This window comes from Gallus gallus, chromosome Z (genome assembly GCF_016699485.2).
Source record: "Gallus gallus isolate bGalGal1 chromosome Z, bGalGal1.mat.broiler.GRCg7b, whole genome shotgun sequence".
NCBI lineage: Eukaryota > Metazoa > Chordata > Aves > Galliformes > Phasianidae > Gallus > Gallus gallus.
The window spans coordinates 12,508,323-12,532,797 of record NC_052572.1 but is presented as its reverse complement, the minus strand read 5'-3'; the positions used below and the strand labels follow the sequence as shown (position 1 = coordinate 12,532,797).

Here is a 24,475-nt window from a genome sequence, read left to right as displayed (position 1 = left end):
TAATAGTATGTTTTAGTATGCTTAAGCTAGATCACATATTAATTCAACCTGAAATCTCGTTCAAGTACATATTCAGATTATTTTATTAATATATATCTTCTCCAGAAGAGGACTACACCTACGCAAACCTAGAATGTCATGCATAGAGTTTGCCAGCAATGAAAAAGATATTTCCCATGGGGGCTGGACTCAATGATCTCTAGAGGTCCCTTCTGATCCCTGCAATTCTGTGATTCATACACCCCACATAAAAGCATATGAAGGGAAAGAAGAGGGGAGAGCAACTGTTGGGTGGTGTAACATTATTCTAGCTGGACTGGAATCCACTTAAATTTGTATCTCTTTGCTCATTATTGTACTGGCTCTACGATGTGTTTAGCATCTCAATGTGCATTCCTTGAAGTATCTGAGGATCTCTCTTCTATTTATTTATATATGTATGCAATGTTAAAGAGCACTTCCAGGACTCTTATCTAGAAAGTGGATTATGCATCTATCTCTACTTGCTCCCACATGGCTTTTGTCTCTCTTTAGTGCAGAAACTAATTAGGAAAACACTTACTGGCCATTAAAGTTAGAAAGAATTTCTGTCGTGAAATATGTGTTCAATCATTCCATGTTGGGCTCCAAAGGTGATTTTGGATATTGTCAGTGCAATAAGGTCAAGTTTACACCTAAAGAGTCCACTGGATGGGATATATGGGGAGATGGAAATAAATGACTTCAGCATGTTACTCCGACACGTACCTTTTGAATGCTCCCAGTGAAGGGTCTAAGGATCCCAGAGTTCTTCTTCACTGTATCATAACTGGGGACTCCACCAAGAAATATCTCAGAGCTGCACTTAATCTGTGTGAAAGCCCCCTGCAAGAAACACAGGAATAGCATTTTATCAGAGTAGCTGGAGCAATGCTTGTTTCTTTGGTTTGGCTTACATTAGATGTTATAGCTTATTTAATGTCACATTACTTTTATTAACTTCATATCTTCATGCACCTCCGTCAAGAAAGCTACCACGGGACACTCCTTACTGCCCTCACTTTATCCCCATTGAGCTAGCTGAAAAACCTCCCACATTTCAAAATGAGAAAACTGAAGGAATAGTCAAAAGAGAGCTCAGAAGCAATACCACGTTACTTTTCTCCTTGTTTACTTATTCATCTCACATTCTGATTGCTGTCTGCACATGTAACTATCCACAATGGGTTGAGGTACACAGAACCCAAATGAGGCTTGTGAAGCTAAAATCAAGGCAAGGTCTAAGCAACAGAGACTCAATCAACATTTCCAACAACTGGGAAGTAAATCCATAGCAAAACAGAAGAAAAGTTGGGTTTGAATTAGTTACTAAAAGTAGTTGCTCAGGATACCTGATGGATCATCAGTTTCTTAGTATGAATCATTTACCAGGTAAGGACAGGATAACTATGCAATGCCAATTCTAATTTATTGGCAGCTCCCAGCCAGCCTCCTTCTGCAGCTTCACTGCAGCACTTAGAGAAAAAAACGAATGTTCATCTTGACCCATGTTCTAGAGGAATCTCATCTATGCTTGAACATTTACTACTCAAGCTGCTTCTTAAGAGACAGCTGGAATTTCAACTGATTTACACATTTCAAGAAAACTCTTTCCTTTAAATGGTTTCCTCATCTGCGGAAGGAAGGAAGGAAGGAAGGAAGGAAGGAAGGAAGGAAGGAAGGAAGGAAGGAAGGAAGGAAGGAAGGAAGGAAGGAAGGAAGGAAGGAAGGAAGGAAGGAAGGAAGGAAGGAAGGAAGGAAGGAAGGAAGGGAGAGAAAGAACGAGAGAAAGAAAGAAAAAAGGTAGATTCTTCTTCTAATAGAATTTAGAATCAGGTTTTATGGCCAGACTTTTCATTAGGAAAGTAAAAAAACATTTTATAATAAAAGATAGCTCTGGTCTCAGGTATTTGGGATAAAGAAGTATCTCTGTATGTACATTCAAGTGAGATAACCTGCTTGGCTTCTTGAAAGCATGATTTCACCTTATTAAAACTCACTATGACCTCCCAGTGATGGAAGAATAAAATGTGAATCGTCACCTCTGTGAGTGGGGCAGGCCTTACTCTGCCATAACAGTTGCTTTTGCAAGGATAAGACAAAGAAACAACTTTCTTTTGACTTACCTATCCAACTCAATATTCAGAGAGAGGTAAAAACAGGACTTCATGCACAGATTTTTCATTTCACCCTTCTCCAGATACTGCACCTCATGGTGTACAGTTTGTGCAACATACTTAGCCAGAACAAGTAAGTGCCAAGAAAAGAACATAAGAAACTTCAATGAACTTACAAAAATGTGAGTCCAGCTGCACAGTGCAAGCAGGCAAGGCCATGATTTCATCTGCCTTTATAGAATCCTTGTACTCAGAGGGAAGACAATGTTATTTAAGGAAATGTGTCCCTGAAGTGTACTTTTGTCAGCTTTTAAGAGCTTTGACAGCAGCCTGTTGGCTTACCATGTGATCATTTTATAAACTAACAGCTGTATTCATATATATTAATGACAGCTTATATCATATGCTCACCTCTGCCATGCCTTCTACTGGCTTTTGTTTGTCCACTTGTAGGATACCATTCTTTGCAGTGCGAGACACTCGCAGCTCGTGCCACTGACCCAGACTGACAGGTTCTTCACTCCTATTTTAAGAGGAAGAAAGATTTAAGTGTTTTATACTTTTGTCCTTCTGATATTTTCAAATAACTGCCATGTTAAAAGTTAATTTCCCTTGGGATTATTTTCTTAAAAAAAAAAAAATCCATCAAGTTTCCCTTTAGCTACAAGGAAGAAACACAATGTCTGAGCCCTATCAATAAAGGAAAATAAGATTGTATTCTTACCACAAACAACAATCTCTTTACTTTTGTTTATAAAATAAACATCTAAATAATCAGAATTCACTTCATCCACCTCCAAATTACTTTTTATGCTCAGTCATTTGTAAAGCATATATACAAATTTTTGGCTCAGTTATACATCCTTATTTCATGATGACATAAGCCTGGAGATAAAATTTCCCATTTAATGTTCAGTTTAGCCCCACATCCTCCCTTCTCTTTTAAAACAGAAGTGCTTTGTGCTGGCTTATCAGCTCTATTTATGCATTTTGTTCCAGTGACATCCACACACACACACACAAGCAGCCCGTACATTAAGGGGAAGTAACTAAAATATGATCCTAATGATGTGATGAAATCCTGGACAGGAACAATAATCCCCAGTTGTGTAAAGCATTCACCAGTCTCAAAGCAAGTCTTTGAAGACTGTTCTCAGAATATCGATTGGCTCAATTCTAACTCAAACAGCAGAGTATTTAATGGTCAAAAATGTTTTTTCCTTCACAAGTTCTACAAAACTGGTTTCTTATTTTCAAACTTCATTTAGTATAGTAGTTAAAACATTTTATGTCTAAATGATAACTTGCAGCCATTCCCTCAGGAGTGATGAAAACCTGTGTTTCATTCACCAATCAATCTGAAAAAAATCAGAAACGGTGTTATTTGGGATACTTGAACACTTTTTAGCTTTTTCTTTATGAGAAAGTATAAATAAATATGAAATTGCTTCAGGTAAAATAATGTGTTATATTTTCAGATTGATTTAAATGATGATTTTAAAAAGATGCATCAGTTTGAAAATGTGCAAATAAGAGTTCCTTTCCTTTTTTATTTCTGATTAATTTGAAATATTTTTATTGTATTTATGTTGCTCCTTCAGATTTCTTCAAAGTTCATCTCTCTTTCTACTTGGAAGATATTTACAATAATTACTTTGACAGTTGTTTCAGAGAACCTGAAAAAACACATATCACTGAGCAACACTATATGCCTTTTCCTCTTTTTCTGTGTGGTAGTGCTTAGTGTTTAATTACTTTGGGTAAATCAATAGGTAAGAGAATTTCATCACCTTAGTATATATATATATTTAATAAGAAACCAATGGGTTTGGATGCCTAGGTAAGAGCCACTACGTATATTTTATATCCTCTACTGATAAGTTCAGGGTCATGCTAGTCCATCTGCTCTGCTAGGTTCAATTACAATTAGGGATGAGTGAGCCTTACAGTTTTGTCACCTGAGATTCACAAGATACATTGGTCACTCCAAAAGAAATGCCTCCAACTTACTCCCACAGGAAGTACAACAGATACAAAGAACACAACAACACTATTTGACAGAGAAAATTCACAGCTACAAAATGCTATTTTAAAACACATTCACCATCATTAGCTATGCATTTTCACCAGCAATGAACAAGAGCCTACATGATGTGCTTGTAAAAATGTACATGGTTGTCTAGAACGTGGTTTTCATTTCACATCACTGTCACCACTGCTGAAATGCACCACCCATCACCTCACTGTACTCGTACCCACTGTTTGGTACCCAGAAATACAAAGCAAGTGTCAAAGGGTGCCATTTTTTCCACCTGGGGGAATTCAGTGACACGCCTGTGCTTCATACATGCTCCCATGTCAGACGTCATTTTGTCAGACTTCCCCTTTGCTGTCATCTGTCACACAGCAACAACATGAAATGGAATATTGGTGGGAAGTTTCAGTCTCTATTGCCATACCACCAAGATCCACCTCTGATATTGTGGACCAACATCATAAAATAGGAGACATCACTTTTGGAGCAGCCCTCATATTTCTTCGATTCACAGGGTTTTTGAAAGCTATGAACTTGTAGTGCTTCCTTCAGGCACTAGAACTTCTCACTCTTTGTGTGCTGATGGGGTAATGACTACTTTTTCCTGGGCAAACTGAACCCTAGAAAATACTCCATACAATAAAATTCTTGATCCTTCAATACCTGGTCATGGGAGACAGCAAATTCTCAATTCTTGGTCAATAGGTTTGGTTTTGCCTTCACTTGTCCACTCAGCAGTCCTTCTTCCTCCTGAGCACCTTGTACACCCTATACTTCTTCCAACTTGGCTCACCTATGGCAAAACCCAAGCCTACTACTGCTTCTGAATCACTGAAATAAGTTTTCCACATCCTTAATTACAAAGACATTACAGTTGTGCTCCAGTTATATTCTAATATTTAACAGCCTGGTCATGTGGAAGAGAGAGGATGACCAGACCTATATCTCCATAAAAGGTAGGACAAAATATAGGTGAGAAGTATTATGATGAAGACTGAAGCAGACTTTTAAGATGGCATTGCCTAAGCAGGCATGCATATTTCACTTAAGAATTGACATAACTGATGACAGCGTGCAAGTTGCTCATGACATCAAGAGGATGTAAAACAGAGACAGTGCTGAGCACCGGTATGGTCCATGAGGATATGACTGGAGTAGGCAGCTGAGTACAGGCTAATTATACCAAGACAACAGCAACCTGATGCGTATCAGCCAGGGCAAGTTCACTAGGACACTTGGGGTTAAGCAGTCAGTGCCTGAGCTGAAAATTAACTACCCTGCCTGAAGATTTTGTGCTTTGGCACAGGAAGGGAGAAAGAAGTCACAGCACCAGAAATGAAGCTAATGCCATGAAAAGATGATAATCAATTGAATATAAGAGGAACCGGGATCCACGGGTTTTGAATCACATCTAAAGGCTGAAAAGGATTGCCCTGTGCAACAGTGCTGTGCCTCCTTAAAACCTGTTAAACTGATGATGCACAGCCAACCTAAAACTTGTCCTTTCCTCATCTGAGTGCCTGACCATGCAATTGACACAACATGCACTGAATACAAGTGCATCTAAGTTATTGTTTAACAGCTTCCCTAAGGTGTGGAGCAATTCTGGCAGCCTTCAACTAATCTTAGCAGTCTCAGGAATCTCTCCCATTACCCATCAGTAAGACCAGATTAATTCCTCCAGCACTCAATTCAGTGTTAATTGGCGTGCTGCTCTCTCTTGTGCTTTCCATCAGAAAGGGGAAGTTTCCAACCTTAGGCACAAGCTTGTGGCTCTCAGCACATTTTACAAGCCCCATACATCTTGGCTAAACTTTAATCCAAGGCACTGCAGTATTCTTGGGGGGGGGGGGGGGGGGGGGGAATGATATCTACTTTAAAGTACTGTGGTTACCAGTAAGAGGAATTAGACAGCTGTAATCAGAAAGAAATTGAAGGCTACTGTAAGAGCCACTTGGGGTTCGAGCAAAGGTCTTTGACATAAGATATTTCTGACAGTTTGTCCAGAGAAAAGAACTGGGCAAATTTGGAACGATACTTTCCTTGATATATCCTCCAAGCTTCTGGCAACATGTTATTTAGCAATTTCCTGAGTTGAAGGCTGCATCCGTACAACTGTGTTTGATCTCCCTCAATGGATCTTTCTTTGGATTTATCTAAGTTTTTTTTTTCTGAACCTATTTATAGTTCTGGCATCTGAAACATGCAGTGACGATTAGTTTCCACAACTTATTTGTGTGCTGTCTGGGGAAAAAAAAAGTCTTATTTTCTATACTTGTTACTATTTGTTTTGCAGTTTCACTGGGATTCTTCTAATTCCCATGCAAATAAAAAATGCAGAATAATCATTTTTTGTTCATCTCCGTGTCATTCACCATTTCAAAATCTTACTTGTACTTCCATCAATCTCTTTGAAGGGACCTTCTGCACTTGTGGAAATGGTTTCTTTCCCTTCCCTGGATATCAACACTATTCTTCTTTTTTAAATTCTGCCGATTTCTTCTGAAATTAAGTGACTACAGCTGCAGGAAGTTTTCAAGACAGTGTGCATCATGAATTTTTGCAAAGGCATTGTTCTTTATTTAATTCCTAAGAACTCTCTGCATTCTAATTGCATTTTTGTATTTGTCTCAAAGCAGCTAGCTGTTGGTTGCACAGGACTATCCATGATAACTCTAGAATACCCCTCTATCTGACAACACTAACTGCATCTCTACACGTCTGAATTGTTGGTATTATGCATTATTTTGCATTAGTCCTAATGATATTTCATCTTTCAGTTTATAATCTCAGTGATTATTTTTTGTATTAGTCTTCATGCAGTGGAAAATCAGCGTATTCCTCTTAATTGCAGTATGGCCATAATTCTTGGCATCCACAGGAAAGACATGATATAGACTTGCAGGCACTGTGTATGTCTTTCAAAAGCTTCACATAGATTATTTCTATAGATTATGTCAGTCTGGTCAAACTGGTAGCCTCTGGCACTACAGCCAAAGTACTGAATGCCTCTGTTCAGCTCACTGCCTTTTCTACACACACTGGGAGCAACTATACAAGGACTGGGCACCCATTTACACACAAAGAAAAGCCCTTTTTGAGGCATCTCATTGCTCCTGTCCTAGGCTTTTATTTCTGGATGGGATGAATCACTCTCAGACACTCTTTGTCTGGGAGCCTGGGTGACTCATGTAAATCAGACAGTAATCTTTAAGACTGCTAGGTAAACTGGGTATTACTCTTAGATCCCCCAAGAAACAGCACTATGTGAAAGAGGGGACCTGGAGCTGTATCTTGTTGTGACACCTCCAGCCCAGTACTGACTGCCTGGAATTAGGCAGGAGATCAGGGAGGATGATAATCACAAGAGTGCTGCAGTACAATTCTGTGTCTAGAAACACGTATAAACATTTATCAATGCCCTAATTACCCGTGGCACAATGTATGGAGTTAAGAAAGGAATTTCTGCAGTGACATACAGAAAGAAAAATAACATCTGCAGTAAGATAGGGACATGATTTGGTAACACTGAGAAGGCTTTGAAACAAAGGAAGATGATGTCCCTTTAAGTACAATGGTAGTGCTTCTGTGCCTTCTTAGAGGAAGCAGGCGCTAGAGACAGACGGGCTCCCATACTTCATTATATGATATTCCTCTTTCCAACTCACTCCTCTCCTGGGAATGATCTGTGGCATTGTTGGAAGGGAAATACAAGAAATGAGGTTGTACCTGATGACAGCCGTTCCTGAGCCGCAATCAAATCTGAACTCCACGTAACCAGCCACCATGTTGATGGAGAGGAAGTCCTTGCTGTTTGTGTCGTAGCTGTACAAAAGGACACCAGTCTCTAAATCTGGACGAAATGTCATCTCAAACTCCATGAAGGAAAGATAGTTCTGTGGTTCCAAGGGCCAGGGTGTGCTAGCAAATGATCTTAAGGATTCGTTGAACTGAGGTATGGCCAAGGTGATTGCTGGAAATCCAGAATACACAAGTGGGTCACTTGAGGCTCGAACATAAGGGAGTGACTAACCTACCAAACAGTATCAGTTCCCTTTATTTTGTGCTTAAAGCTAACATAAATGGAAACAACTGAAGAATTTCATCATGAAAATTAGAAATATTTTCTATCATAACCAGCATCACTTATCTCCTTAATCTCTCTTTCTCCCAAGGATGCTATATGTATTCGAAAATTGTGTGCTTTACTGTAATTAATTCATCTCTGTAGAGATTTACTGCAGTGATTTTCAAAGTAGTAAGCAATGGATGGTATCATGAAAAACTACATTCCAAACATTAAATTTCATAACTAGTTATTTTCATCTCTGCAATTTCAACATAAAATTGATATTTGGTACTTTATATTTAGAATACACAACTGATGCTTGCTAAAACAAAAGTGCGGATTTCTTTAGGGTGATTGTGCAGCTGTGGAGCTGAAAAGTGAGTTTGAGAAGCTTAATTGTAGTTAATTTAAATAGTTAATTTAAATAAGAAGATAAGTTTCAGGATCCCTGATTAAATGGAGATTGGATGTAGCTTCAGACTGAATGTGGGGCAGGATTTCAAAGTGTGATTTTAGTAAGATGACGTAATAGTGTACTTGTCTTCTATCAGTGTAATAACATAAGACATCCTTGGATGTCACTATTTGGAAAACACTCTGAACACTAAATAACAAAAAGAAATGCAGGCAACCCAGTACCCTCTCACCTTCTTCACAGTGGTGACCTTTAAATCCAAGAGGGCAAAGGCAAATGTATGAGTCTGCTTTGCTTGCAGTGCAAGTACCACTGTTGATGCAGGATGCCTCATCACAGATTCCACTGCTGCACTCACCTAAATACAGCACCACAGCAATGATTTATCAGAGAAGTTTGTCAAAGAAGATTTATTTAGTCGTTGGTTATTGCAACTAACCAATGCAATTTGCTCTCCAACCCAGATTCTTCCCCCATTTGTCAAACTGCATATAGTTCAAAGTAGCTTGTTTTTAGCACTGGCTTTGTACCAGACCAGGGAGAAACCTTAAAATTAGCAGAAATAAGCCCTCTTTAGCCAATCATGATAGTCAAGCTTTCCAATCATACCCCAGAATACTTTTCTTCCACCCTCACTCCTATCTTTGTTTTCTCTTAAGTGTTAATTGAAAACTGTCTAGATTGTTTAGAAGCACTGTGATTTGTTTTATTTCAATTACTGTAAGTGCTTCTTTGTTCACAGTAAATTTGTGCCTTGGTAAGCCTGGGAGGTGTTAATCATCACCAGTTAATCTTATAAACTAAAATGAGGTTGTCAGCCCTCTTGTCTATCTTAAAAGGAATCCATTTCATCAGCATATGGGCTTTTTAATAACTGTTTCTACTCTATCAGCTCATCACTTGAAATACCTAGATTAATTCTTTTTCCTGGAGTTATGCTCCACAATAAATAATTTGCTTTTTTTCCCTCTTAGAAGAGCTGTATGTGAAGCTGGGTTATTCAATGGTCACGTGTACATCTAATGAAGTGTGGGCTGATGTTATTTTTTCCTTTACTTTAGTTTCTGCACGCACATTTCCCTCTGGTAGTAACAAATTGTTCTTAAACATTAAGAAAGTCAATATAATACATGCGTGTTACAGAAGTGTAAGCATGTCATTTGGAGGTGCAAAGCATTTATGGCAAACTACAAACAGCACACAGACTTTAAGCCATGCTGAGATATCAACCCTGAGATGACACAGGTATGCTCAGGCAATGTTGACAATGTGGGCCTATCTGGCACATGTCCTCTTACACCGAGGCCTGAGTGCAGCACTCACTAGGCAGGGCCTCAGGGTTCAACCAAGGAGCATAACTAAAGCACACTGGAAAGAAACAATTTCTCCTTCTGCATGGAATGAGACAATTACCCTTTGAAATGGCTGCTCCACACCCAGCTGTGGGATGCTCATTTAACCATCATTTCCCCTTCTGAGCTGTGTTACAATGACCACAGTGAAATGGGGCAGGAGGAAAATGGAAATCTTATCACTGCTTTTCACCTAATTGTATTCCATTGGAACTTAAAAGGTCACTTTTACAGGGTTTAAATAAATTATTTTATATACAAATCTTATGTTCAAGTTTATTACAAGACAGAGAATGTTTTAAAATGACAACCTGCACCTTTCCTGAAGGTCCTCTGCATGCCTATGATGAATTTCTCACTGGCTACAAGAGCTATCTGGTCTGAGAGATCTCTCATGTACTCCTCACTTTTTGCAATGGAGACAGAAACAAGCAGTATCAGCTTGGTTTTATGGATGGGAAACTGAGCCAAGATGTGGGACAACTAGAAATTTATCAAGTCTGAGGCATAACTAGGAAACTCAAGCAATGCTCATCTTCACTGTATCTGCTGTACTAACAGTGCTGGTAGTATTTTCAAAAGGACCAAAATTAAGTGGAATTTTTAAGTACCAGGAAAGAAGGAAGATAGCAGCAGTGGTGAGACAAGCTGTTGGCTCTCTGGTTTGAGAGCCAGTTTGAGCTGCAGCAGTCATGGTATGTACAGCCAGGCTGCTCTCACAGCATCATGTGCTGGCAGCTAGTCCTGCATGGAGGACGGGTGGCCCCTCTCCTGCCTGACCTCAGTGCTGTGGTCTATAAATCACAGCATTCATGATTTATACACTGTACTAAAGAAAAAGAAACAAAAGACAGGCTAGCAAAAGCCATCCCTAAACCTCAGTAGAGTTCACTTGAAATTTATTTATTTTAAGATTAATGCATCATATATTGCTTGCAAATCTCTCCTGGCACAGTATCATATAGGAGTGTGCAGCCATGTAAGGACAGTAGGGCTCTATCACTAAGTTTTGAGTCACACATGGCAGATCCCAGCATTTATTTTCAGTGATGTTGATAATGCAGTGGTATGTGAAGCATTCCTAGATGGGAATGAAGCCAGATGCATCACAAGGGGCAACAGAGATTAGGACTTGGAGAACTTCAGCAGGGTTTTCATCTATCTATATAAATTCCATAGATTCTCACTCTATCATGAAATTACTCTCTGCTTCCAAAGCCTTATTCTTTTAGTATCTATTTCTTGGGCTGCTCTGTTCTCCTCCTGTGTAGCACAGTTCAGTCATGTTATCTAGAGAATACAGGGCGATTGTTAGGAAGTTTCTCATTGATCACTTCCTTCTTGAGAAGCTAAATGCAAAGCTATAGAAGAGAAGAAAGATGACTTTGTGGATGAAGCACGGCACAGACCATTCAATGATATGGGATCTATTTCCTGCCTTCATCACTTGTTTTCTGACCTGGGGTTACCCTTCCACTTAAATTGTTTAGTCTAGGATGCCATTAAAGCAAGGATTTTGTTGTTTTCTGATTGTCCATTACGTGGATGAAGTAGAAATTACTAAATATAAGTAGAAGACAGGACTAGTTAATTAACTTCCCTACTTCACCATCTTTTCTTCTGTGAAGGGGAGGTAGTGTTATACCACCACCCTCCAGAGCTATTGAAAGAATGGATATATATGTATATTTTTAATATTGCAATCTTGGGACTGAAAACAATGGATGGTTGACAGAAAAGCCTATTTGCCTCAACAGTAAACAATTTTCATGGGAAAGGTCCTTTTAATGGCCACAGCACTGCTGTGGATCTGAAAGATTATTGTGTTGCTTTGGAGAAGTGAAATGATGCCTGTAGGCAAAACACATTTTGTTGTGTCCATAGTGCTTTGCACAAACACAGCATGCATTCTATTGATTTCTGCTCATGACTATGTCAGTCAGCGGCATGGAAAGGTAGCCTAGAAGATGCTGGCAAAAAAACTAGTGCAGAAATAACTACATCAAAAACACTGAGTTTCCTGCTTGTCTGTGGGAATTGGTTTTACCATGGTGTTGGACAACTACATCTACAAGGGTTTGGGGTATATTTGATTGATATTTACATGGACAGTTTGGCAAAAGCCTCCTATAACAGACCCAGCTACAGCAATACATAAAATCACAGAGAAATATCATGCCAAAAACTGAAATCAGACCTTCCCCCCTCTCAAACCTATATGACTGCTCAATTTTTCTTCAGGCCAAAACAAACAAACAAACAAACAAAAAAACTGGTGGGTGGTTTAGCACTGATTAAAGACTGCACACTGTTACACTTACCAACATCAGCACCACTGAGAGCTTTCCCTAACGGCCAGGGTCTCATATCAATCATTTTCCCATTAACACTGAGCAACTGAACACAGCCCTGAAATCCACGGTTGGTGCCTGCAGCTCTGACCAGCCAATACACGCTGGGGGCACCGCCAACATAGAAGGGAGTCCGGAAGGTAATTTTACTATATTGGCCCTAAAGGGAAAACAAAACACAACTTAATGTAGAACAGACATAATACAGGGTAACTAATTAAGCCACACTGTAGGTAATCAATTTTTTCTCCATGAAGAATTGCCCCAGCGGATATACAGGCTGCTCATTGATGTCCTTTTCATTGCTTACTCCCCTGCTCTATCTATAATTGAATAACACTTAAAATATGTTCCTTTTTGCACCCGCATCCATCATGATAACATGAGCTACTTAACACAAAATAAAAAGTTTGAAAATCACTGTGTTCTAACGGAGCTTTCTGAATATCTGTCTTTTGCTGCAATTTCTTCCTTTGTTTTTGCCAAGATTACTTGTCTTCTCAACTCAGCCCTGGGGGACACAGACCAACATGGTGCTGCCATTTGGACAGAACCCAGCAAATGCTGAGAGTTGAATAACAATAAAATGAAAAAAGATAACAGCAAAAACCAAGACAAGACATAATCTGACAAGTGCTACAACTTCAGGGGGATTCTGCCCACTTTACCAGCACTAAATTTACTCCTGATCTTTTATTACTTGACCTCAACCTACCTATGGAAACCTACACATATAAGTTTACTCACACTAGTGCAATGCATAGGAAGGAATAAAAAAGCCTAAACTATTTTTTTTTTATCATTAATTTAAACCCCTCCATAATGTGGGCAACTGAGTCATAATTCTTTTCAAAATTCAATCAAAATATTTCTTTTGCTTCCTACTCAGAAGCTGTTTCAAAACATCTGTGACCTTTGGAATAAAACATTTAAATTCCTGCTTTTATTTGTGGCTAGATTTTACCTAGTGTGTCTTGAGAGCTGATCATTAGCCCAGACACTTTCTGGACTTTTCAGTCCTGCCCAGTCTCCATGGTATTTATGACAATAAATCCTGTCCCCACGGACTATGTTTTGCCAGGCTAAGTAAGCCAAGGTTATTGAGTCTGTGAGCATCTGCTGCACAGTATACTGCAGAAACACGTCAAATGGATCTGGATTTCAGCAGAGTGAAATAATTCATGCGGAGCCGGTAGTTACAGAGTAGTTACAGAGATTTCTTCTATTCTCAGGGTTTCATAGGTTGACATTTTGCAGGGCTGTGGGCACACAATTCTCCTGCTCTCCTCCACTAATTGCCAGCTCCCACAGCCCTTGATGTTCTCCTGCACGGATCTGTCATGTTCCACATCTTATGGGAACTCTCTAACCTCTCCAAAGAACCAGGTCAGACATGACTTTCATTTGCTGACACCAGGAGGAATCACGGGAGCAACAACAATGTCAGAGCCACAAGTTCTGGTGGAGAGCAGCACCTGGAGCAATTGACTATTTTTCTGGTGTAGATGCAGTTAGAAAAGTGTGAGTCCACTATGAAACAATTCTGGTGACAGACTCTGTGGACTACAATCCTCCTTCTTTGCATGTCTTCCTCTTCAACTTGTCTTATGTACAGGTAGCCAGACACAGTCTCACCAAAATTCTGTGCAACAGCATAAGCCTCTACAGGACACATCTCCTGATTCACTCTGAATCACATTTGCCTTTTACATGGCCTTGGAGCACTGGTAACACATAGTGACACATGACAGACACTAAAATCCTTCTCCTCTGTCATTTTCAGCTGATGATCACGCTATGTGAAACAGAAGTTCTTGCCATTAGGCTCCAAGCACACAGCATTTAAGCTGACAAGCCTCATCCCCTTCCTATCACTCTAGTTCTTGAGAGTTTTTTTTCTTTCAGAGCCTGAACGTGAAAGTGTAAAGCAATAATATACATGAAGTCCCTTTTTCAGTGCCAGGGATGGCAAGCTAATAGTCATTATCAAAAGGAAGAGGAAAGACATCCAAACCAATTTGCAATTGTCTTTTTTTTTTTTTTTTTTTTCCCCTGTCTTCATTTTATTTCTCTTTTCTGATTCGGTAAGAGATGGGAAAATCAAGACAATTTCCTGCATTATATTTTATCCTGGTGGTCTCATATGAGACCGTTGGTAGTGCTATAAGTCAGGGCAGAATGTCTATCTCCATTATAGTGCTTAAATCTATGTCCATAGTATACATTTATTTATACTCTACTATACAAATCTTGTGTGGCCATATGTATATTGTACATAACTATATACAAACACACATATGAGCAATCTGTTCTAGTTGAGAAAGTGGAAAAGCTGAGACTTGAAAAAGAAACTAACAGAGCCAGCAGCTGTAAAACCTGGCAAATTTCTCAGAGCAACTTGTTATGAAAGATGAAAGAAGTGCAGGAGTTGGTTGCAGGGCAAGGAGGGAGCATGGTAGGATAACCTGGATGGGGTTCAGCACTGGGACATCTATCTACATGAATTCTAGACTATGCATGTAGGAAGGTAATTTGTGCATTGATCCTGGTTCACGCTAAATGCTCCAAAACTGATGATGAAAAGTGAACCTTTCAAATCTGATCAGACTTCTACTGGCAAGAAAAAAGTCATCACAATATTGAGAGAGTCCTAGGTCGAGGTGCAGTTGCAGACTACCTACCTGAGATTTTCCTGTAACTGGAGCATCATTATCCATCCTGAGCCAACCATTCAGCCCATCTCTGAAGAGCGTGATGCTGTGCCAATTCCCCAGTTTGATTTTGTTTTCACTTGTTATGACTGCAACTCCAGTGCCACAGTTAAACCTGGTAGTTGTAGACAGAGAGAACAGGGTGACAATTTCTCACCAAGCAAATACTGAACATTTTTACACTTCTGAATATTCCCTTGTCTTCTGGGAACATCTCTGTTTCTCAGTACATACTAACAGGCAACAGGAAAATTAGACAGAAGGTCTAAGTATGATCTGTTCCAGGTTTCAAGTTGTATTATCTCTCATGGAGAAGGTTTTGCATTTTTCAGCTATACAAAGTGCATTGCAAACCTTTTTCACAGCTGAAGTTGTTTCAAGACACAAGGTATTACAATCTGAGTTCCTGGTATCACAGTAATTTATCTTGGGAATTTTGCTGTCTGCCTGGCAAAAGGTAGCACTGTATTAATAACTCTGGGGCTCCATACGAAACTCAAGTCTTCCAGTGCAGATTGACAAGGAGACCTCCAGTAGAGTCTCTGTGAAGCTGACCATGCACAACACATGCCATTTTCTCTGACTGCTTTTCAGTGCAGGAGGTGAACAGAAACAAATCTTTAGCAAGACCCACTTCAGTTTTCCCCACTTTCTAAGGGCTCAGGCTTCCAAATAAGGAGTCCCTTGAGAATTCATATCAATGGCAATACAAGAAACGTGCTCCCTCATCATACAAAAAAACTGCATCTTCCTTCCAAACAAGGAATATGGAATGAAAGCTCCAGGCCCCTTGCTGGCCTGATAACCTTTACTGCGCTATATGATCTGCAACTCCTTTTGCTGTGAGGCAAAAACACTGAGTATGCGCTGCCCCTAAGAAAACTGATCATTCTACTTTTACACCGAGGTCTGAATACAATTAGTTCAGTAGGGCACATGTTCACACACTGAATAAGGATTAGAGAAGAAAATATGTAGGAACTGTACAGTGAGGCAATACTACCCATTCTGTGCACTGCATAGGACAGAAGTCAAAGTCAGGACAGTTATTCATCACCTAAAGTGTCCCAGAAGGTAGCAATGTCCTCTTCTCTTTACATCAGATTTAGAGTGGAGATGGGCCTACTGGAAATCAATCTTTTACCTGAACTGGATGCTCCGTCGGATGATTGCCAGTGACATAAAATCACCACGGCCATGTTCATTTTCCCCACAGTAGAGTAGCAAACCATCTTCTGATTCAGCCTGGAATGAAAGCATTAACACGAAAAATCAATGACTAAGCCTCACAGCGACAGATAAATGTAAGTAGTACTGGGGGAATTTCCTCCAGAAAAGGAGCTAACTTGTAAAAACATGGTCAATCAATTATGAATCCTGCCTAAGAAGAGCCTAGGACACATTGTTTTAATGCTTAAATGGTTTATTAAGATATTAAGAATATCTCTTCCATAAACAGAGTGACACTATCAGATCTACCAACAGCTAGAAAGGATTTAGAAGCTGTCAGACATGTCCCATACAAAACCTCTGAGTAGAGTCTAGCAAGGACATCCTAGCAAGCCTGTTAAGTGTAGAGACATGAGACTTGCCACACATGAATATACACACCCTACTTCACACCTTCAGAGAATCTGATGCTTTTCAAGCCAAACAACCTGGGCAGGCAAGATTTATCCTTATGTCCATAGCAGCAGATGCAGTGGCTTTTCACAGCCATCCTACAATTTGAGTTGACAAATTGCCAGAAGAGTGTTAGATCACCACATGAGGCAACAGGTCACTACTGCTCCACAACAGGCTTGTACCTGAGCTGAGATGCTGGCCAGGCTGCCTTGCATGGGATATAAACAAGACCTCATCTACAAACGCTGCCTTCTCTTCAGGCAGCCCTATCAGCTCTGTCCTAATTTGGTCAATAATGGACACAAACATTGTATCTAGATTACCCAAGTAGTTTGCATTCCTTGAACATGAAGACAGATCTTTAGGGATGAAGCTTATATATAGGCTCAACACAGTTGCATTATAAACTGTACTGAAGCAAAGTTAGTATTCTGTTGTCCACAGTATGACAATATGGGGTTGGAGCTCAGTGATCCTTAAGGTCCCTTCCCATCTAGACCATTCTCTGATTCTGTGAATCTATGAATATCAGAATAAGTGAATAAAATCCAAAGTGCCCGAGAGAACTTGGAATCGTTTAAACTTACCCAGAATTCAAGGGTAATTTGGAATGTCTGATAGGAGTTCTTCAGTGGTTCAAAGGTAATGTATGAGTAGCCATAGAACTGAGGATACTGAATAGTAATATCTGAAAGGCAGTGACAGAAGCACATAGTTTAGCAATTTTCTACCATTATAAAAATTGATACACATATTTAGCACTAGATAACATTCAGTGAAAACACAAAGTAGAGTTCCTCCAGGGACAACCATTAGTCAGCATCAGTGAACAAGCAGTAAACCTACTGCCTTGTCTTTCCACCACCTCTCACAGTTCCTCTGATCTCAGGAAACTGGCAAACTTGGAAAAGAGCAAGATACTTTAGGCCAGATACTGCTCAACAGCTAAATCACAGACATTGGTGGAACTCTCTGAAGAGATTTTCATCTCCATTTCAGGAGACAGAATCCATCTATTTATTTATCTCCGTTTAGGAAGCCGCCTAATACAGAGACAACAAAGGAATTTTCTTTTTTACAAAAACCTATTTGGGAAATGTACACTGAGCCAGGATTCATGATGCATTACTGACTGTCACTCTGTAGCTGCCATATCCAGCATCTGGAAAACCCTTAGGTGGCTGCTAGGAGCCCCCAGTGCCTTCCTCCCATCAGCTCAGGGGAGAATGCTCAGGGAGGGATGGGGAGAGGAAAGTTCCTGCATCTCCCATTCTGTGGATGTGGCAGTAACCCTCCATATTATTCATCGGATGGTGTCATCAGCCCTGGCCCTTTACTATCTTATGTCAGACCACCATCCCAGCATCAGCACAGAAAATGAGAGGCATGTCTTACTGCTACCTTTGCCGCTCATTTGGCCAAGAAACACCGAGGACAGAGCAGTTTCAGGCATGAATTTTTGCCACAGATATATGTCTAACAATGTAGGAAGGATGAAGAATCTTATTCCTCTTTGCTGTTTTAATACTGAGTGGATTTTTCTTGTATATTTGGAGCTGGATACAACTCTCATAGCATCTTTGTTTTTAAGGCAAACAAATAAAATAAATCTGAGACTGAGGTGGACAGAACTGGTGCTATAATCCTGAATCACCCATAGCAGTCAGAATTAACTCATGCCTTAATCACAAACAGCACTGACTGGACCAAAGAGTCACACAACTGCTGACTGTAAAGAAAAGTCTGTTTTCATTCAGACTAATATACTATTTAACAATACTGGCTGCTGCGGAGAAACAGTACAAAGCAATATTGCTACATGCTGCTACTGCTTACCAGTATAAAGGAACAGAAAACTCCCTTGTGAAAAAATGGTGGTTTTGGAATCACATTAACGGACTAACACTACAGGCTGTATACAGTTCAAATACATCCTTGACTTTTCATACTAGATCAAGGCCAAAAATCACATCTGCAGCTGTTCCCTGTGGCTGAGTCACAACGGACTGGTTTCAGAATGAGCTCTGTCTACTCTAGCACTGGGAGGAGAAGCCTATGTTGCTGATGCACAATGCAGTGCATCAGGAATGTTCAAAACAGGTCTGCAGAAAAAAAAAATACATGCCCCTGGTGCTCCTTCTTAGCGGGTGAGACAGCACAATCATCAGTAACAGGACAGCTACTCTTCTCACATTCATTGTGGGCAGTAAGACACAAGTAATGACACTATTCCATTAGAAGGGGCAACATCTTTTTGTCAGTCTCCTTGTTTATTTTTTTTGCTAGTTACCACTGATTGCAACCGTCTGTTGCAATTTTAAACACCTGCTGTCAAGAGTTTGGCTCTCGACTGGGAAGCGATGCTCGGGATGCTGTGCAGCAGAGAAGCAGACCTTCCTCACTGAGGGCCAACCCAGCCAGCTTTGGGTCTGGGCAGATCTAGGAGCACTACAAAGGTATGTACCACTTCCCTCCTCCCTGCTGCACAACCTCAAGTCTCATTTTGCACAGTTTCTGGCATTTGTCTGGACCCTTGATCATCAAAGCAACAGACAAATAATTCCAGAGGGAAAAAAAAAAAAAGAGTGACTCACTGAGTGATCAGCTCCTGTCAGGGCTGGCAGAAAGGAGAGGTTAGGCCTCAGCAGCAAGAGTCAAAGGAGGATGAATGGCCCAGATGAAAGCTGGATGGCTGGACACATGCCAGGCCTGGGTGCCTCCCAGCATGCCTGACTTCTTCATCCTTCCACTCCCACATACAGGACGTAGATTAACCTGCCCCACACAGCTATGGGTGTCTTCATTTGTCATTCCCAACTTTATTAAAGAGTAATTTCTTCAAACGTAGTTAAGGAAAAAGAAGAAGCAAAGGGATTGATGTCTGAACAGAAACATGGAAGCTTCTGCTGTCCCTAGAGACCCATTTATCTCAACTTGATAATTCAAAAAATGTACTGTATACAAAAAATGTTTCATCACACAGCTGCTCCTTGCCTCAGACAAGCAAAACTGGAAATCAGCCCCTATCTGTTCTAAAAACTTGGGCCACAGCCAGGCCCTGCTGCATATGCCACTGCATGGAGGCCTCAGGCATTTGCTTGGCCAGTCCTGGGGGAAAACCTGTTGGGAAGCCACTGAGGAAGCACAGCCCTACATACTGGCAGACAAGGAGCTCTGCACATAGAAACGTACCTTCTGTGCACGTCTCCCCTCCTTTCCCCAAGTTGCAGTGGCAGCGTGAGCCTCCTCGGTCATAGTCATTAACACAAAAGCTGTCTGCAGAACAGATGGTCTCATCACAGGAAAGATCAAAGAGGCGTGGGGCAGAAGACATGCTGCCCCTTCTCGTGGCCCTGGTTGTTGTCACCCTGGCTGTGTTGAAAGGTCGTGTGGTGGTGGGAGTGGAAGTGGTGGGCTCAGAAGTGGTTGTAAGGACCCGTGACAACAGCCTGGAGCTAGACCCTGGTGTGACCTTAGTTTCAACCAGAAATTTTCTGTTGCCTCCTTTGATAGCAGGAAGTGGTCTGAGCTAAAGGGAAAGAAGTAAACACAAATCAGTAAAACCTAATTTCGACATGGGCATGACATGAACACTTTCAAAGACACAGATCTGAAGTAACAAATCCATTCTCACTGAAGAAAAAGAAGAAATTATGTTATTGTTTCTGAGCATATAATACCCATCTGATGAGATCAGACACCTTAAAACGTTAAGACTTAAAAGAAAACAGAACTGTTGAAATGGAATCTTGAAATTTACCTCTTCTATGTAAATGTCGTAGTCTGAGTCATCCACATCAAATCCATCATCATCACCAGTGACTGTTTCTGTGATGTAATGATGTCCGTAACTTCCACTTCCTAACTCTTCAGAACCTGAAAAAACAAAACCGGTGTACTCAGTTCATACATTTTTTTCTCTTTACATACAGCAGCTCAGATCTTATCTTCCCTAAGAACAGTGAAATCAGAAGCAGTTCACAGATGTTTGTTCTGTACAGGCAATGCATATGTCAGCATGAAGATGGGACAGGTTGCACAAGTGGTACACACACAATTTAAAACAACAAGACCTTCATGAAGTCACTTACTGGGTTTCCTTAACAAAGCAAGAAAGGCTCCATACTTCCACTGTAAACAGACTTTTACCTATCATTCCTCCAGTAGAATGGCTCTGACCATTTTTCAGCATGGACCACATTTTAACAGCCATATTGATTTAGATCAAACCCTTCCTTTTCATAAATACTCCATCACTTGTTCATCCCACTGTCAACCAAATATCCAGAAGAGCACAGAGTTAAGAATATAAGGTTAAGAATATAAAATATATAGTAAGCAGTGAACCAATGGACATCATACAACAGCTTCCCACAAGATATGCTGCAGTCACTTAAGAACAGCACAGGTAATCCCGGCTTTGCAGAGCCTCCGTAAGGGCTGGCTACATGTGCTTGTTTATTTTGTCAGCCCCGTCTTGCCTGTACTTTCCTGCAGGTTAGCAGGTCCTTCTCACCACAACAAAGACACAAAGTCCTGTGGGGCCGGCAGTCTGCAGGAAGGAGACCTATCAGACCAGAGATGCCAGAGAGCCACTTGGTGGAAGTGAGAGCTTCACTGCCACCTCTGAACAACCTGATGCTAAGGTGAAAGATAACAAGGCCCAGCAGGCTTAATGGACAGCTATGAAATTGAGCATGCATACACCAGACAAAAGCACGTGCTCTGGCTGGTTCACTGGCTAACCCACCCTATGCTCCTGAGGAGCTGCTTATCAATGGAGTTCACTTGACACATCGACACACAGCTTTATGGCTGGTGATGAGATGAGGTGAACTGTACAAAATACAGATTATTTTTGCTAGTGACAGTAACTGCACAGCCAGAGGATAACAACTGGAGAAACAGACTGCACATTTACAAACTGGTCCCAATCCTGCATTCATTATGGGGGGGGGACGGGGGAGAAACGTATTAGCAAAATGTGGCCACAACTTCATACTCCCAGTATTCTCCTGAACAGTTACCAAGATTAATTGCCACCTCCAAGTAATTTTACTCCAGGAAGGAAGGTTGGCTACTTCTCTTCCATCCATCCATTACTGAATCAGAATCTTATTCTTTAGAAAAGGCAATTTTCTATGACATGTATTTCTACAAAAGAATTTCAATGTGCCCAAACAGAAATCTTATAAAAGTGACTTGTGGTTTACTGGAAATTGTACTAATGAAGCAGAGCCCAGCATTAACTCAGCTGTCAGCAGATGTGCCAATTTGCAGCTCGCTGGAATGCTCTTCCTTTTAAGTCAGGTCTGCAATGTTACTTCTTGCTCTTAGAATTACAATGCTCATACTGTTTGAATTTCAGAACAAATTCAGTTCTTCTAATGGATGAAACTGTAAATTATCTAAGAGTAACAGAAGTCATAAAAATTAGTTGGAGAAAAAAAGGAAAAATCATACATTACTGATCAGTTGTGTCACAAGAAATCTAATCTGTATTCAGACTGCAATACACAAACTCAGTTTTATAATTTAGAGGATATAAACTACAAAATAAATGCCTGCTACTGTCTAAATTCTGCCACATTTTCCCTCTTCCCAAGCAAGCTTTCTGTTGGCGTAATGCATTCAGTAAGGACTTAAGTAAGGATAGTAGAGATGAAGTAGTACAGAGAATAATGTATCTTTATATTCATTTGTAGAAGAACACTGGTCCTAGTTTTGCATTCCAATACATAGATTTGCTCATATGTGTAACACAGAATTTTAATGCCATACTGTTTCACACAGGTGTAACTCTCTTGAGTGGAGTTATCACTAAATTGCATCAATAGCCATCAGTGCGCAATGACACTTGGTAACTTAAACATGGTTCTCCAAGCAGAAGGTGTGTCTCTGTCATCCGGCACAATTAGATGTTCCATGTACAAAGCAAACAGAAAGCAGAGAATTCAACAGGACTTGCTGTAGAGAATCCCCCACATTAGCCCATATTTTAAGAGCACTGTGTAGATTTGGTGGAGAGCTCACCTCATAATGGGTGGCAAACCAGAATAATAAAGCAAAGCAGTCCACTGCAAATGCCAAAAAGAAACAACTCCAGAAATTATATATGTGCTGCATTACTTTACATGAGTGTGTCAGTGTACAAGATGAAGCCTGTTAAGGACTCTCTACCAGGTCTTATAATCCTGTTTTACAATTAATTAGAAAACATGTGGGGGTCCTGAACTTAAGACAGTCTCTTTCCAAGTAATCGGGGATTAAGCTATATCAAAGATATCTTTTTAAAAACAAACAGAAAACTACACAGACTTCTGTTTTACCAATTAGATAACGAAGAACACCAGCACACCAATCAGAAGAGGGCAGGAGGTAGGCCAAAGAGGGCAGGTTGCATGGAAGTGGTAACAGACTGATCTTCATGCAGAGGATCTCACAGGTCCAGAATACATCAGGGCATTGTTATCTGAGCTTTATTCCTGTCAGTGACTCAGAGTGAAGCACAGAATATTGTTTGGTGGGCCTCTTGCTTTTTGTTGCTGTTTGTATAACAGAGACAACAAATGCAAATGTGGCCTTTGTAAAGACTTTGCAGACCTGTGGGAAAGAATTCTACAGAAAACATTCTCCATCCACTATCTCCAAGACACATCACCACCACTTCCATCAATGTCTGGGCCTGAGGGACTGCTCCTTTCCTGCCCTGAGCAGGAACATCCACTCTCTGTGCAGAATAAACACTTGTGCCAGTGCCTTTTTCAGCATGAGTCAGAGCATACAGATGCCCCCTTTTGTAAGAAGCTAGGTGCTGATGGCCAGGCCAGAGGAAAGGATGTACCCAGATTAAGCAGCCACTTCTGTCACGTTAGCCATGGAGACAAGCAGGAGGGTATTTTTAACATAAGGCACTTCCTCTGTCAGCCTGGCAAAGCCCAAGGCTGGTGACCTTCCAGGCACAGTGCAAACACCATCTGTTTCCCCAGGAGATTAAGGGTATTTAAGTGATGCAGGTGAGGACACTTTGTTTGATTCTTTGGGACAGTTTGTTGCTTTTGTTTTTACTAAACTTGATACATGAAAACTTTTGTTTTCAAGCAAATGGTCCATGACATTTTGAGAGATTTGACAGACCAAAAATGCCAACAACCATATAAGTGAAACACCTGCAATCTGCATCTGCAATTTAGAAAGGGAAAAAAATATATTGATTTATTACATCATTTCCTTCTATACTAAAAACAAACAAACAAACAAACAAACAAATTACAAATACATGAGAATCTTTGGGGAAACCTGCTCTCCCTGGAAACAAATCAATGTAATATAAAACAAACGTGCAATTTTACTAGGTAAGTGGGCAAAAGCTGATGATCAAGGCCACATGCTGTACTTTCAAGGACCTTGGAAGGTCTGTCACACTACGTGATACAGTCAGCAGTCCTTCAGGGGAGCACTGTAGCAAACAAGTCCAACCATTTCCTATGCCGAACTGAGTGGGGAGTACTGCAAATCCAGCCACTTTTATAACAAAAGTAAGAGAATAAATGTGAGAATCAGATAAGACCCAGCAGAAAAAAAAATGCCCAGGTAGTGAGGACTCTGTATCTGTGCGACTCATTGTCTCAACCCATTTGGAAGAACTATAATAGTCTCTAAACAATGCAACATGGACTATGGGAGGTGCATTTTGCAGTAATGCTGAGAATTCACCTTTCACTTAAAATAAGTATCAGAATGTTATTAGTTATTTTAAAACAAGCATAAAAATCCAAGAT

At 40.4% G+C, this 24,475-nt stretch overlaps 1 protein-coding gene across 2 annotated transcripts in view; it reads right to left on the bottom strand.

Annotated features, from left to right (window-relative positions):
- The window catches only part of EGFLAM (EGF like, fibronectin type III and laminin G domains), a 73,290-nt gene that overhangs the window by 11,946 nt on the left and 36,869 nt on the right, over positions 1-24,475 (bottom strand). For both annotated transcript variants that reach the window (XM_425019.8, XM_004937200.5), the window contains exons 8-17: positions 20,455-20,570; positions 19,887-20,223; positions 17,282-17,382; positions 16,213-16,313; positions 15,039-15,183; positions 12,328-12,517; positions 8,887-9,012; positions 7,900-8,143; positions 2,547-2,658; positions 748-864 (exon numbers count right to left, since the gene is read on the bottom strand). In XM_425019.8, coding sequence (XP_425019.5) covers positions 748-864; positions 2,547-2,658; positions 7,900-8,143; positions 8,887-9,012; positions 12,328-12,517; positions 15,039-15,183; positions 16,213-16,313; positions 17,282-17,382; positions 19,887-20,223; positions 20,455-20,570 — 1,589 coding nt within the window. The remainder of the gene's footprint in view (positions 1-747; positions 865-2,546; positions 2,659-7,899; positions 8,144-8,886; positions 9,013-12,327; positions 12,518-15,038; positions 15,184-16,212; positions 16,314-17,281; positions 17,383-19,886; positions 20,224-20,454; positions 20,571-24,475) is intronic.